Source organism: Galendromus occidentalis, unplaced genomic scaffold (genome assembly GCF_000255335.2).
Source record: "Galendromus occidentalis unplaced genomic scaffold, Mocc_1.1 scf7180000077514, whole genome shotgun sequence".
Lineage (NCBI taxonomy): Eukaryota > Metazoa > Arthropoda > Arachnida > Mesostigmata > Phytoseiidae > Galendromus > Galendromus occidentalis.
Window position 1 is genome coordinate 301,640 of NW_003805502.1, and position 15,989 is coordinate 317,628.

The 15,989-nt window shown below is 51.4% G+C and overlaps 3 protein-coding genes across 3 annotated transcripts; 2 read left to right on the top strand and 1 right to left on the bottom strand.

The window, feature by feature from the left end:
* Nucleotides 1-971: 971 nt before the first annotated feature.
* LOC100901321 (spindle assembly abnormal protein 6 homolog) lies at nt 972-4,101 on the bottom strand. Its single transcript, XM_029112545.1, has 11 exons — nt 4,019-4,101; nt 3,383-3,523; nt 3,083-3,187; nt 2,841-3,003; nt 2,530-2,727; nt 2,256-2,423; nt 1,926-2,098; nt 1,683-1,824; nt 1,489-1,614; nt 1,201-1,356; nt 972-1,072 (listed from the first exon to the last, which is right to left on the bottom strand). Exons 1-11 carry the CDS (start codon nt 4,099-4,101, stop codon nt 1,067-1,069), a joined length of 1,461 nt encoding a protein of 486 aa, XP_028968378.1. The 3' UTR covers nt 972-1,066.
* A 444-nt stretch (nt 4,102-4,545) lies between these two features.
* On the top strand, nt 4,546-8,770 carry LOC100901463 (RING finger and SPRY domain-containing protein 1). Its single transcript, XM_018640965.1, has 9 exons — nt 4,546-4,835; nt 5,227-5,328; nt 5,794-6,039; nt 6,161-6,342; nt 6,807-7,037; nt 7,139-7,267; nt 7,395-7,614; nt 7,741-8,025; nt 8,164-8,770. The coding sequence occupies exons 2-9, from the start codon at nt 5,262-5,264 to the stop codon at nt 8,316-8,318; spliced, it is 1,515 nt and encodes a 504-aa protein (XP_018496481.1). The 5' UTR covers nt 4,546-4,835; nt 5,227-5,261; the 3' UTR covers nt 8,319-8,770.
* Nucleotides 8,771-11,136: 2,366 nt separating this feature from the next.
* LOC100904484 (peroxisomal biogenesis factor 3-like) lies at nt 11,137-12,144 on the top strand. Its single transcript, XM_003747212.1, has one exon. The coding sequence runs from the start codon at nt 11,137-11,139 to the stop codon at nt 12,142-12,144; it is 1,008 nt and encodes a 335-aa protein (XP_003747260.1).
* Nucleotides 12,145-15,989: the final 3,845 nt, after the last annotated feature.

Sequence of the window (15,989 nt, forward strand, 5' to 3'; positions counted from 1 at the left end):
GAAAGATTCGTCCTTCCGACCTCTGGCTCGTGGAGCGTCCCTGTCCCTGGACGCTATGGAATGACGAAATAGGGTGAAAACGGAAAAGGTAGAGTCTCTTTCGCAGTAGACGGCACGCTTGCCATAGAAGGGCAAGACCAGCTTACCACGTCGGCCGTCCAGACCGACTTCACGTGCTCAAAAACTCATTTTGCAGCGCAAACGTGTTTCGTTCGCGAGGCTCCGAGCTGCTCGACGTACAGATTCAGAATCGAAGCTCTTAGAGCTAGAAGGGATATGTCGTGGCATGTCCTTTTCTCGAAGGCGAGTTCATCTACCCCCGGAGCTAGTTCATCGGACATTGGGATTGAAATCGGCTCGCTGGGCAATTTTATCTGAGATGCTCGGGAACCCCCAAGTCCGTTCACGTTGAGTAGCTCAATGGGGAGCGTGGATCGGGTTTTTTCACCGAGCCTAGATCTCCTCCGGAAGAGCCTAGTTGCTGCCGAGCCCGCCATCTAAGGCATGCGCCGGAAGACAAGACGGGAGAATAATCAGATGGAACTCCTTCCACGGCCCGGACCTCCTCTCTCAGCGATCCTAGGTACAACTCTAACAGCACCCAGAGCGAGAGATTGGTAGTACAACTGACGAGTTCCAGAGCGAATTCTCGAGTCGTAAGAGGGTGCTTCTAGGGCGTTCCGACACTCTGTTCATGACCGTCAATCTCGGAAGGGGGAAGTGGTTTGATTCCGGAGATGCCGGCGATGCGATCCTCTTTCGGCCTCTAATAGGAATCGAGTCAGATGAAGGAAATCACAACGGTAGACGGAGGGGTACCTACTTCCGAATTCGGAGAATATGATTCTGTTTCCTCTACTTCCACCTGGAAGTCCCCTCCGACTCTTCCTCCTTTCTAGGCGTACATCATGACGTGGAGGTAATGTCTCGCCCTCGATTCGAGGGAAAGAGAGAAAAAACTCAATGTGTAATTCGCCTCAGTGTATTTCCATGATCCAAATCAATTCTACAATGAACAGGTTTCGCCACCCACAACGTTCAGCAGGCTACCAGTTCCAGTTTGGGGTCATCTCTGAAAAACGAGGGAAGCTCTTCATTCATTCCACCGGGCCTTCACCGAATCGGAGGGGGTCGGTTGTCAGAATCCGACTAATTCGATATTATAATGGGTTCCTAAGGAAAGATAGAAAGTCTCCGTACCGGTCTGTTGCTCAAGTGACGTCCAAAAGTTGCGGGGTTATTCTCTTGAAGAGGACTAGGAGCTGTCATGAGGGGCGTGTCAACTTTATGACCCTGGAGCTCATTGAGTTTTTTATTCAGCCACTGAATGACGCTATCTTTATGGGCAATCTGCTTCTGTAAATACCACATCTCGATTGAGTCGTCTCGCATGCTGATGTGCCGCGCGGTTGGAGAATATACTCCGCAATATTACTTTTCCCGCGGGTTCGAATTCAATGATTAGTCTCGGGGTCCGAATCCCCGTACCTCTAATTGTAGCAATCGAGGATCATCACTCTGACCCTCGAGGTTCTTCCGAAGGGTGCGCAATTCTTTATCCTTCGTCTCCAAGAGTTCTTCTTGCTTCATTATTACGTCTGAACGGACCTTGAGCTGCAAGAGATGCCTTCCGTTACAATCATCTCCCGCCATTACTCGAAGAAATCCCGGACGGGACTTACCTTCGAATGGTAGGTCTTTATCTCCGCCTGTAACTTCTGAATTATGTCGTTGGCTCGGAGGATATCTTCCGACATGGTTTTGATGCCTGCATCTCGTCGCTCGACTTGACCTTGCTTGTGCTCTAACGACTCTTCGAGATGCCTGGAAGGAAGAACCTTCGTTCGAGGACTTTTCCGTTCCTCGGTTCTCCAGAGAGACGCGAAATTGACCGGTAACGGAATTCTTGCATCATATCTGAATACCTTTTCTCGGAATTCAGTTTGCAGACTGTACTCCTGGCCGTTTCGAGATCAACTTTCACCTGCGCGAGTTTCAGTCGAAGTTCGGCGTTCTCCTTCCCCGGATCGGTGCGATTCAATATATCGAGTCTATCCTGGAGCATACGATTCGTTTCTTTCTCTTGGGATAGACGTAGCTGTCAGGAAGCAAAATGACTTATTTAGTGATTGAGAGTCAACGCCGGTTTCTCCACGGGAGGGGCAGATTTCAAAGATGGGATGATACGCAATCAACACGCTCGTCGCCCTATCCCACGCTCGGATAGAAGAATTTCGGACAAAACTTGCTCGCACCTCGACCTGTTGGATTTCAGACTGAGACTCTCGGATACGGTTCTCCAAGGAAGCTTTCTGGTTATCAAAAGACTTTATCTGCTCTTCCAGCGAATTCAAACGAGACCTCAGCGAGGTTTCGATATCAGTTTTCTCGAAGCAGAGTCGATCCATGCGGTCCTGAATTTCCTGGAGAATAATTGCTCGTTTTGACCTAGGCAGTCGATCGACGCGGACGTTCGAGGAGCGCCGTCATCGGAGGGAAATCCTTCAGTGATGGTCGGGTTGATCTTACGCGATTTAGGCCGTCCGTGTCTCGCCGAACTTCCAGGTTGACCCGCGAGCGCAATTGATTCATGTCGTGCTCGAAATCGCTCTTCATCTTCTCTATCTGTAAGCGTTGACTCTCCATCTGACGCTCGTACTTGTTCTGTTGCTCGTGGAGTTTCGCTTCAGCCGCTCGGAGACATTCCTCCGCGCGGTCCTTGTCGAGCTGCAAGATATTCCTTTCGATTAGTATCACCGAACTTCTAATCTTAGACAGGTTCGCGGGTATTGAACTTCGGCTCGCTGTATCTGAAGCCTGGACGAGACCGGGAACGCTACCTTCAAACGCGTTAGTGTTGTGATCATGTTCTTGCGCACATTGCCTTCGTCTGCTTGGTTTAGCCGGATGCTGAGGTGAACCAACTTCTTGAATCCATTGACTTCTGTGATGTCCAACACGGCGCTGTTCGATATTCTCTCCGGACGCAGCTCACATTGGTAACTAGAATTACCGACGCTCCCTGTGAGAAACGACACGCGAGCGGAACCGCGTCTTCGCTAAAAATCCCATTCAGACTCACCGAGGCGATGCCAACGATTCTTCGCTCGAACACATACGGAGAAGTTCGACCAATGTTTGAGGAAACGCTGCGAACTCGATAATGAGATGCTGCTGGATCTTCAAGCTGTAACGGCAGCGAAGGCTAAGACTCTCAGCACAGACTGAGTGTGCGGGAGCTCCTTAGAGTGGGAGATCCCATCAGGAGAACATTGTGCTTGTGGGGAAATGCCGTCGTCCTCGTATGGGACTGATTCTCAGAGCTCATGGCAATGCATCTCCCTCTTGGGATTCCCTCTTGGAAAACAAATATGTCTCGTACCGCTGGAAGACTTCATCGTTGATTTGTGCTGAGTAACAAGCGTATGGATCGTTCTCGTCGAATAAATGGAGCTGTACGATTTCCGCCGAGAACGGGGAGACGTCCGTCGAAAGCTGTATCTGGAGTCGTAATCTGCTGCTCCTTGAAAGAGTAAGCATGAATGCTTTCGTTAACGAATGTGACCGCAGCGAGCCTCGTAGCGATGGATACTTAAGTGATCAGGAGTCTGTGAAGCAGCTGCTCCGGGGAGCTATACCGTCTCGGAGCCAGCTGACCCCGACCAATGAGAATCAGACCGACACCGCACCGGTCGTAGATGGGACGGAATCCGTCATACGAGAGAGGCCTCCCTCATTGATTCAAAAAGAGGATAACGGACGGCGTTTGAAGCCACTGATCAATGAGGCTCATCTGAGAGCAGGAAACCTCAATAACTCGCGTTGGGAAATTATCCCATTAGGTCGATAATCCCTGTTCCCGAATACGCTCAATATCGAGAAGTGTCATATATTACCGTTGCCGATAGCGCGTTCGAAATTCCGTTAGCTCAGAAACATCGATACGCAACGAACTCATTGGCCCTCGATCGGGTTCGCCACAGCGAAAAAAACTGAGAATCTTTCTCTCCGAACTCACCGATGGGTGTCATCCTGCACCCGGACCTGGAGACAGGCATCAAACAAGAACCTGTCGTCTTTGGGCGACAAAAAGTTGAACATCGTGCCTTCTCAGCACCGGCAAATAGGAGCCGTGACAAGCCACTGATCTCACTCACAAGGACGACTTCATCTCTCTCAGCAGACTGGAACAGATTCCCCGCGGCTAGACGTGTAGGAACGACGTCGATCCGAGCTAATCGAATCCGCGCCACCGATGCCCGTCGTGTGCGAGAGCATGAAACAACAACGGCGAAACGGCAAGGGAAACCGCGCTTCACGTCGAGAACCGTACAGTAAACCCCCTCTTCGATTATGCTGGTTCGCCCGTAGAACTACAACGGGGAGGAACCCAGGGACTCTGCACCGAAAGACCTGGAAGCGTCTCGTTTTCGTCAAATCCGTGAAGACGTGATTCGCTCACGTTTGGGGAGAACTTTCGAATAGGAGCGCGTCGCACTCTTTCCTACGAGCCGACGACACGGCTCTCTCTCCCTTCTCGTTCGCGGTAGTCCAATATCCTCATGGAATCCCCTGCAAACGAACATTTTCCAGACTGTCAGCGATCGCCGAGAGAGCCTACTATCAACTCTTGACGAAGAAAACCATCGTTCACACTTCGCTGCGCGTGACGTTGAAGAGTGAAAGCGCGGGCGTTGTCTCGAAGACCCAGATGATTCTTGGCCCATAACAAATATGGCGACACGCAGGTCTTCTTCTTGAATCGAGACGGCTCATTCTGTGCGACCGCCGTTCGTCGCCGTTCGCTATTTCTTGGATGCTGTGATCTCTCGGAGGTAAGTCAATCTTCCATGATCCGGTTCTATCCATCGGCCTCAAGAAATCGAGGCAGAGAACCTTTGGACTCAGGCAATCGAAGGGAATGATAGGAACGATGCCGACACTCCATAGGTCGCATGACAGCTTTCGGAACGTGCGCGAAACTTTCGAATCTGGCCCAGTGGCCTGAGATTTGAACGCCAAGTGCCCCGACTTCCTCTGCGCATATCCCTCAAGATTATTCGACTCCCGGTTATATTGCTGTTGTTCTGAGCGCGCCATTCCCATCCGGTGCAATCTGGAATCGGATTCGTCACATCCGATAAGAAGATGTTCTAAATATCAAGGGCGGTAGGCTACGGGGGAAACGTGAATTTTTCCTATTCTACTATTCCGCCGCTCTTCCAGATATGGGTTAGGCCCCCCATCGCTCAGCGGCAGAAATGGGCAGTAGCTGTTGCAAACCGTCGAAAGAAGAAAACGATGAGGTCTGTCACGGTCACTTCACCGGTAAGCCGTCGTCCGATTGATTTCGATAAATTTCAAATTTCCGATAAATAAATGATTGAGCGACTCGTGGAGTAGTGTCAAGTTTCGTTCTCGAGTGTCATACTTACATCGGCTCCGACTCCTCGCTCATTGAGCTGAGCTGAGTCACCGGTTGGAACCAAAAGAGAAGCCATTCTATCGCTCCCGCCCTATCGTTGAGATACCTCGTTCTGCTTGAATGTATCTGTACAAATGTTCTCAGAACCTCCATTTTCGAATGTGCCTTCGGCTTAGGAATATCCCTCCCCCTTGAGTCATTTCCACTATCACGAGCCCAAAAAGCCATCCTTTCATGGGGAATGTGCGCGGATTGCCCAGACCTAGATACACCATGGCCGGTTCCGGAGAGAACGATCTCCGGGACGATTCGGGGTGAGCATTTCAATTGCACGATATTGTAAGGGGGAAAACGGTTCCGACTTCAAGGGGCGGAATCTGCGGTGCAAATGGAGCGATTGGTTCGCGATGCTCTCGCGCTGCTCCGAACCTTCGAAAACCAGGATCAGGAGCCGCCAGCCTTCGTCACGCAGCTGATCCGCCTGGCGGACAAGAAGTGGGTGCTCGTCGTTGAGACCCTCTGCAGAATCGTTCCTCTGGATGATCCTCTGGGACCCGGTATGATATCGACGGTGCTCGACGATTGCCCTCTCCCGAGCAGAGAAGATCTGATGGGTAAGCTCTTCCCTATATATCGGCGGGATCTCAGTCTGAAGCAGATAGGAGGGAAATGAAATCCAGCAATTCGATGGAAATCGGGAATAGCTTTCTCAAGGGTACGCTTTTTTGAATTCAGACTTCGTCGATCTTCTCACGACATTACCAACCGGAGATTATGCGTACGAGAAAAATTTATGCGTCGTGCTTGCTCTGCTAGCGGACAAGCTGGCTGGTCCCTCCGCGGTCAGCCTTCTCAACACGACGACGTTGACATTCCTCACTGAAAGATTGGACTACCGCAGAAACCAGGATACTCAGGTAAGTTCTTCGTTGTTCGTGGTAGCTAAAACGGAGCTCCGTCCCTGGGCACGGGGAGCTCTCGTCGCGGATTTCATGTCTGACGAGCGAAATAGCGTTGAGCGGTATCCATCGAAGCCCAACAGTCCCCGAGGGCGTAGGCGAATCGCGCCGGCAGTCGTCGACCTTGGAAACGAACTCGTTCGAGGCGGAAGCGTGAGGGTGGAGTTCTATCTCGAAGTCACGTTAGCTCACTCCATCGTTTTCCCGACTTTTGCATGACATCAACAATAATTATTGATTATTGATGTGGAGGAAGCGCACAACTTGGCAGAGGGGGCGCGTGTCGGTGGAACTCCTACCGGCGACTTTCCTGACGCGAATTCGCTGATCCGTCGAGAACTCTGCGGTGTCTGCGTGAGGCTTCTCAATAGTATCGAGCGCTCACTCAGTCAGTCAGATACCCACCAGCCTGATCCTTCCAGGTGATTCTCTTCTCCCTTCTCGTGCTCGAGAAATTCGCGCAAACTCTAGAAAACAAAGTCATCATCGAGCGCTTCATCGCCGAGCAACCCGACATGGAAGTTCATCCGCTCAGAACTCTGGAAGAGTGGGTTGATGAATCAGATCTCGTCCGACGTCAAGTTGGCTTCTGCGCACAGTGGGCTCTCGACAACATCTTCATCCTTCCCGATAGAGAACTATCCTATCAGAAAGTAAGCTATCGAGGAGAATTGAATTTTTTCGCTGATCGTCATCGGCTGACCCTACCGAGGCTTTTAGCTGAGCGCTCACACGAAAGTTCCACTCCCCACAGGTCGATATGACTGGAATAAATGTCAGGCTCAATGACAATGACGCGTCAGAATACTTGAAAATATCACCCAATGGATTGGAAGCTCGCACAGATGCCAGTTCTTTCGAATTCGTTCGATCTACTTTTGAGGTGAAATTCCGCGACGGAAGGGGAGATCAAGAAACATTCTGACCGAATGTCACTCATTCCGAACAGGATTCTAGGACTAAGTAGATAATCCTTTCCGAGATTAACTTGTTCCCGATTACCGCTTCAGGTTTCCCGAGGCTGTTGGTATTACGAGGTTCATCTGGTGACAAGCGGTATCATGCAGATCGGTTGGGCCACCCGCGACTCGAGGTTCTCTAATCATGACGGCTGCGGTATTGGAGATGATCAGTATTCGATCGCATACGACGGATGTCGTCAAAGTATCTGGCATCGGGCGAGAAAGACGCCGATCGATCATAAAGAATGGCAGCCAGGCGATATTCTCGGTGAATAACTTAATTTTGGAAAGAGACTTCTTCTCCCTCCTAAATGTGTATTTCCGTTTTGACGTGGTTGCTTATACGCAATATTTCGCCCCCGGATCCTAATGCTTTTCTCTCGATGTCTCCAAGGCTGCCTGCTGGACATCGATCGACAGGATTGCATATTCTCGTTGAATGGCGTCGCCTTGCCGGCCGTGCTCTGTTCAGGAATCTTCGATTCCACGAAAGGCTCGGGATTTTTCGCGGCTGCGTCTTTCATGACCTACCAACAGTGCCGCTTCAATTTCGGCCTCCATGAGCTAGTCTATCCGCCGGTGGATCGAAAGTACCAGTGCTTCAACCAGTGCGCGGAGCTGAGCCCCGAAAATGCAAGAGTCATCCCGCGGCACGTCAAACTGCGGAGGAGCTCAATAGGTGTGTTTCCCGAGCTCGATACTTCTTGGACATCGACGTCGCCTCGCCAGGATGAGGGTGGATTGAGGTCTTGCTTATCTGCCTGAGGCACCAAGTGACGATTCACTGTGGTTTATGCGATTCGTTTGATCATTTCAGGTGTGGCGAATGCCTGTTCGATATGCGTAGACTTCGAAGCTACTATCCAGTTGAAACCGTGTGACCATTCGGGTTTCTGTGTGAAGTGCGCTAACCTCCTTGAAAGCTGTCCTCTCTGTAGAGCCGACATATTTGAGAGACGGAGCATTTCATAGTCATTCCGGGGTAGATCAAGTCCGAGGAGCGGGATACTTAACAAGCTGCCGTGATCGGGAACACATGTTGCCAACTGCACATTAGGAATGTGAGAGTCCTCGGCTTAACTTATGTAGCAATCACCCGGTAACGGAGAGCATATTGGACTTATGCAGTCTTCGGGTCCTGACCCCAAGTCCTACGATCCTCGTGGTCGGAACTCGCTCATGCCTTTGAATAATCCACTCAGTCAGCTCAAAGCGTGATCGGTTTCATCGGTCACGCCCCCTCTTCCGTGCACGAAGCGCGGTTGGCGACGACGGCATCAATATTTTCAGCGAGGGAAAATCATCGACTTCTCGTCCACGATTCAGGAGAGAGCCCCGGCAGCGGTTTCGTCGATAGATCCGCGACTCGATCCGGTTTACTTCATTCATGCATGCACTCGTTCCTAATCCGAAGTTGACGCGCATGTTGAGGACGTCCGTTGGAGATTGGCCAAACCATGGATATCAACTCGTCGCATCGAATTGCTCTGATATCGCCCTGGGTCTCCTTCTGATCTTCGAACAAGGGAAGTCACGATGATGCAAACTTCGGAACACTTTTTATCAAGATGGGAAAATACTTTTGTACCGATGAATGATCTGAGTGATGTAAAAACTTGTTCCGTATGAACTATTGTACATTATCTATTCTGAATGACGTCCACCCGATGGGAGTTTTAGTTTTTTAGCTAAGATGAAGTGAATAAATGGATCAATCAATCAATCGATGGATGACGCATACACGCTGAGCTTCTCTTTCTCTCTAAAGACCACGATGATCTCCGACTTGCTCATTAGTCTGCCCCTCCTGGCGAGACCAAAAGGCTCTCGAGATTCTCTATGAGTGAGTTCCATTGATTTAGCTTGATCTTGCATGAGGACGAATGATCCTTCATGTTTCAGTGGTCACACGTACCGCAGAAATCGTCGTGTCTACTGGTTCAGGGTCGGTTCCGTTCGTCGAAAAACTTTCCGAGCAATGTCTGCCATCCATCCCGTCAGCGCACCGTAACCCATGGCCTCTCTGATGCCTGCAGCGGATAAGCCGATTGCCGGAACCTCGGTTTTATCGATTCCTTTTGAATTTTTGCCGAATCCCGGACCAGAAACGTCCATCCGGCATACCGAGATATTCCGAGTGGTGTTTTGATACATCAGGAACGTTCCCTGAACACTCGGTAGCCCCGGCGCGTCCTTCGAGTAGTCTAGATTTTCGGATGCTTGCTGGTCGGGCCTGATTGGCTCTTGAGGCTTGAGGGAGAACTTCCTCACTTCGAGAACTGCCATCCATATGGAGATTAGAATTCTCCTCAGTTGCGAATCTTATCGCTCGGTTTAGAATCGAGATCAGTTCATCGGGATGTGTTCTCCCATACATGCAGATTCCGTTCCCATCCGACCGAGATGAGGTCGCTAAAGGAGTCTCTCAGCGGCGATCAGGTCGTCAGCGCTTTCTCTCGCCCCCCATGACTCTGGTCCATGCCTGCTCTCCCGGATCTTCATAATCCTTTCGCATTAGCCAGCATCGTCGACAGAATTGATCCCCAACTTATTGCCTCATTGTGATTCCGCCTTTGATCCCGTATACCACTCCGGATTGAGCTCAATTATAGAGACTTCCATCAAAGGAATGAACACTTGGAGCAGTAGAGTAGAGCATCTTTCGCATAGTTGCATTCCCCTGCACAATTGCATATTTTGCAGAGTCGCATATTCCAAGATACTGCATATTTCTGCTCACTGCATGATGTGGCATACTGGGTATATTTACGTATATTCGGAAGGCTCGCGTCGGTGATGCTCCGGCACACCCCATCCGGGATCCGACGACAGCTCCAATCGGAACAGGACTCCGCGTCGATATCAGAGCTATTCATCGTCGACATCCTTCGAGTTCCACCCTTTCACCTTCGGGATTTTGCCCGGTAGTATCAGACCTGCGGATTTCTGGGGAAGCCTTCCACGTGATTCGTTCTCTGGGCTGGAATCATTCTTCCGGGACTCCTCGAAGCACATTCGGCACTGTAATCAACGGAGAGCATGCTTCCCGTTTAATTTTTATCTCATTAAAAACACATTCGCGATCGGACAATGTTTAGCGGCAACATGTCCACCTTCAATTCCTCAACTCGGGATCCGGCACCAACAAGGAGGGCTTCGATGTCTGCCCGGAGACTCGATAGAGCAGACCTCGTCAAGGTCAGAGAAAAGCCACGAAAAACGGAATCTTCATTTTCGAAGGATCTCCTCTTCTGTTCGTTTCATCGGAAAGCTTCTCGAATCTGAGACCAATGCTTCCTCTCGGATTTCTGAAGTCCCCCTCGCATCGTTTTGATCTGGAGTGATCCGCGATTCGGAGTGAAGCTCAGTTGAGCTGGATTGCAAAAAAGGCATCTCAAGAATCCGGGATGATCTACGCGGGGGAGCGGGGGGTCCCCGTTCGGATACATCTCAAGGGTATGAATATAATTGAAACCGGATCGAGAGATTCTGATCAACAGCGCTCAATGCAGCTCTCCAGGGTCGTCAGAAATCGTCGTCCGAGATTGGCTGGGACCTGTACGACCTCGCTGATTCAAAGTTGCAGAATGGATGTCGCCTCAACCTCGCGAAGGAGAGCGGAAGAGCGCAGCCCACCTACAAGGGGGTTTAAAAGACGCGTTCCGAGCTCGAGAACTCATCGACTAAACACAGCCCCACAAGTCTCTTGACGTGAAGATCCAGCTTAGAGTGAAAATTCGCCTGATTCACCCTAGCCAGCCAAAATTAGTGATCCGACGCCCGGCGGAAAATGTTTTCGAAAGTCGCCGATTTCGCTAGGAGGCATCCCAAGAAGCTCATCTTCGGTGGTCTGGTTGCAGGTGGCATGTATGCTGCGCACCGATATCAGTCCAGTTTTGAGGAAAACCGGCAGCAGATCCGGAAGAAGATCGTGGACGAGATGAAACGAGCCGAGCATTTTGATGCCATATTGAAGACATCGGATCAGTCCGTCTTGAATCTGCTTGAGACCCTCCGCCGGAAACTCAATGCAGAGCTAGGTGTCGAGGAAATCTTGGAGGAAGTCCGAGCAAAACCTGAGAATCGAATCTTCCTGTGGGATGAAATAAAGATTCGAGTCCTGACCTACGGCGTCGCATCAGTCTACACCGAAAGCTTGCTCATCTGCGCGCTGAGGACGATGATGGGGATCATAGGCGGTTACATGCTCGCGAATTCAAGGCGGAAATCCAACCAGGCGAACGAAGTCCATAGCGCTTACTTGAACATGCTCCAGAACTTCCTCGACAAAGGAGTGCACGAGGTGATACGGGTCGTCAAGATCCATGTTTTGGCTGCATTCGGTCCCATCGAATTGAAGCAAGTTGTCACCGCGGACGACTTTCTTCTGGGATTCAATTTCGTGAGAACGAACGTGAAGATCATCGAAAACGCTCCGGCCTATCTGATGATGGACCATTGGACGCCGGCGTGCACGTCGCAGGAGAATCCGCTGTCAAACTCCGAAATCCTCAATCAACTAACCTCCGAAACGAGAGACATCTTGCAATGTCATGACTGCCAAGCCGTTCTTGAGCGTCTGATAGGCTCCGGTTTCCGAGGCCTGAACGCTATTGCGACGAAGGCTTTCGGCTATGTCGGAGACGGGAAGTGCCATCTCATTACTCTATTGCCATCCTTGAAAACAGAGATCTACAAACGGGACAACGGCTTCGTGAAGGAAAGTCTGAACAGCTCCTGCTCGAAGGATTTCTCGGCCAATGTATACGAGGCGTTCTGCAACAATCCGAGGGACTAATGCAGCTTACCCACGAATTCCTGAGGCTCGATTTTTGACCGGCTGAACACTTACAATCCCTCAAAGGACGCAGACGACTTGTGAACTCGACCTTCCCAGAGCAATGTACATATATATGCACACTATATAAAGACTTTATACCTTCTAACTGACACGATCAAGGGTCACAAGCAGTCCGTTTGTATAAATGCGGTGTGGAACTTTTTCGAAGAGACAAAGAGCTCATATCCTTGTACCTGAGGTGGCTGCGTTGGCTTGATATGGATGAGCCACGGCGAGGGGGAGCGCCCGGACCCGGCGAGCTTCCAGGCCGGGCCATCCGTCTACCAGGCGATTTCACCGAGAGCGCATCGAGCTCCGCGGCGACTCGTGAAGCGGCCTCATTGAGCTCGAGCGTGCAGCGTCTCTGGTTTGAGAGAAATGCCCATCGAAGAGAATCACCTCAAGCTGTAGAAGGGCCTGACCACGTAGCGGAGCATCAAAGGGCCCAGCGACGCTCACGCGTTCTACAACCTCCTGCTGAAGTTGTGTTCGAGCGCGGCTGCCTCCCCGGGATAACGGTCAACATCAAGGCTTATCTCGAACCGGCGTGCTGCTCATTTGCTTCTGTGCTCTGGACATCGAATTCGGGGCGGATATCCCACGACTCTCGATTTTTCGATTCCACAATGCTATGGTGAGCGCAATGTAACACTGGAGATTATCTCTGGATCTTCCTCCAATAAACATCGATCACAAACATCTTATGCTTGTTTGATGCAGCCGCCGTCGTTCTGGGATGCGAATCAAGTTCACTTGCAGTGCAATATGCGCATATTCCATGTTATTCGGACATGACTCGCCATTCCTCCAAGACCTTCACCTCTTTGAAAAAATGCCGTTTAAGAGTGCTCGTACTCGTTTCACACACACTATTCCGCGATGTACAGGACTGATCCCGTAAATAGATCTCCGGAGATATGACACCATTTTGGAAGGAGTCATCGAAAATGGATATTATTCGCATAAGGTTGGGATATGCTTCTCATTTCCTAGCCTGGATGCTCTCGATGCCGCTAAAATCACCATGAAATAGTGCGCTAGGGGCGACTTCGTGCAGCCTCGCAAGCAGTGAAGGCTGGAAGTTCATACCGGAATTATGTTTCATCTCGATCGACGGTCGCGAGCGCACCGAAATCCGGACGACGTCAGCGATAGAGCGGATGGGAGGGAAAGCGGCCTCGCGTAGAGTTCAATTTCCTCGAAAGTATACGCGCTGAGTTGGAGGACTTATGGGAAGTTCGTGCGAGCGCCATAAACGAATAATCGAGGCAGCGGCCAATTCCGGCCCGGGGTCTCGAACGGCGAGCGGATCTCCCGACCCCGTTGATCGACAGAGCGATTCGCGGGTCGATTCATTCACCGAGCAAAGTATCCCCCGATAGAAGTAGAGAGTCCGGCAGATTCAACCTTCCGGCAACACTCCGGCAGAAGTAGAGAGTTCGGCTCGGACTAATCCGTCGAGAGAATCTGCTCCGGAATGGCGATCGGCGACCACTGATCGAACGCATGATATGTGGGTCGATCCCTTCTCGAATCCACAGGAACCAGTCGAGATCATGCCTGCTCGAATCGCTGCGTCTTCCCGGAGGATCAACCCAGATCGAAGCGCCGCCTGAATGCACGGTGAAAATGAGACATTCGAATCTGAGGCTGACTTGGCTTCTCGATTAGGAGCGAAAGGCTCCCCGAATCGTCAGCCGGTATATTCAAGATGTATTCCCTGGGTTGCGCTCGAGGAGTCATCAACCACAGAATTCATCTTCCCCGTCTTGATTCTTCACAATGGCTCCGCCTGTGATCCCGTGGGTGTTTTTCAATTGAGCTCTATATCAGAGACGTTCATCTGGGGAATAAGCGAGACGGGAGGGCGTGATCGGTTCCTCAGACATAAGAAAGAGAGACCTCGTTCCGGTCGAGCTTTAGAGCTCCTTCTCCTTCCAAAGGTCATGTGAAGCAGGCGTCCTAATCGGCAGAACTCGAAGGGAGGGTCTGCTTAAGCACCAGAATACTTTCTCACCGTCTTAACCATCGATTAGAAGTTCAAGAATGAGACCGCCTTTCCGTCCCTGGGTGTGATTTCTAATTATTCGTTCGCGGATCATCTCTTCGTGGACGTCGGGCACCCTTGTAGCTCGCGAGGAGCCCGCTGAAGAACGTCGGGAGCTGTTACCGTCATTCGGACAGCTTCCATGAGCTTCATGCTCGCGTCAGCGTCATGTAGACCACGTACGGCACTTTCAAATATCACTTAAATATCCGGCTGCCGCTTCATTCCGGCGGGCTCAGTTCCATAGGGCAACCAGACATTACCCGGGGCTCGAATGAGGTGGAATTAATTTTTCCGTCAATCATGAGCAGGATCGCGACTAAACAGAGCTAGACAGGCTCGCCTTCAAGTGCAAACTGCCTTCACTGCATCGAATTCCCTCCAGATCACGATCGGAATGGCATGTCAGCAGGGGATTCGAATTCGACTGGAGGGGGTCTTGAGTTTTGCGTCGTCCGACATTGCCGGGAGATTCCCACGTGATTCGTTCCAGAGCCGAAATCATCGCTTTCCCTCGGCTGGGGGCAAAAACAGGTATCTCCGAGAAGGGCGCCCCCGGCTTGAAGTCCGTCATATGTGATCGCGCGCTTTCGAGGAATAAGACGTCGCCGTATAATTCCGCGCATGGTCGTGTAGTCCGTCTCTTCCCGGCAAATGTACATCTGGCCACTTTGTTTTGTACCAGAGTGCGTCCGCTTCGCATTATGCTCGGGGGGTATCCAATCCGGTCCGGCGCGACCCCGGTTGAAGTTGGCCCGAGAAACGGCTTCTGGGGATCCTCGAATGATCTTTGCGGAGCGTCCACCCAGCGGGGCGATTCGAGAAGTCGACCGACCGACTGCGGGAGCCGGATTCAGCCCCAGAAATCGAGGTTCCTACTCGAGTGTTAATCGATGTTCTCTGGAGCAGACCAGAAACACATAATTGAGAACAAAATCCCTTGACTTAGCGTAGCGACGGTTCCTAGCCGCTTTCTACGCAGAGCTCCCCCACATCCTCGGCCACGTCTACAGGCTGAGCTTCCGAAACATCTAAAGAGGGTGCGCTAATCGGAATCGAATTGGAGCACCCCCGCTGTATGCGAGAGATACTTGAATGCATGCCCATTCGTCGAACACGATCGAATCAGAAGAGGGGCGAGCTTCCCTCTCAGGTTTTGCCGTTGCCCCGACTCCACAGGAGAGAGTGAGATGGCGAAGCCGAACGAAAAGCGGATATATAAGGCTCGGAAATTCGTCGAGTTAATACACAGCCACACAACTCGCTTGGTTTGAGGGAATACAGCTCGACGCGAAGATTCGTGAGATTCACCTTACTTAGCGAATATGGCCGACAACAGGCAGGACAACAGGCGCAGGAGAGTCCGCCGCCGCCGACGACGTGATGAGTGCCTGCTGCCGTACATGATGGGCCACAGAGACGAAGAACTCATCGCCTTGTACTTGAGGTGGCTGCGTTGGCTCAACCTTGATGAGCCGCAAGAAGAGGGAGCGAATGGCGAGGCTCAAGGCCGGCATATCAGTCGTGCACTCGAGTCCACCAGAAACGAAACGAGCCCTGCGGGTACCCGTCCCGAGAGCTCATTGAGCTCACGCTTGCAGCAGCTCTCGTTGGAAGAAGACGCCGCTCGGGAAGGATCGCCCCGAGCTGAGGAAGGGCCTGATTACGAAGCGGAGCATCATTTCACTCAGGGACGCTCATTCGTTCCGCGAGCGCCTGTCGAGGTTGTGTTCGAGCCGGGCTGCACTCCCGTGAT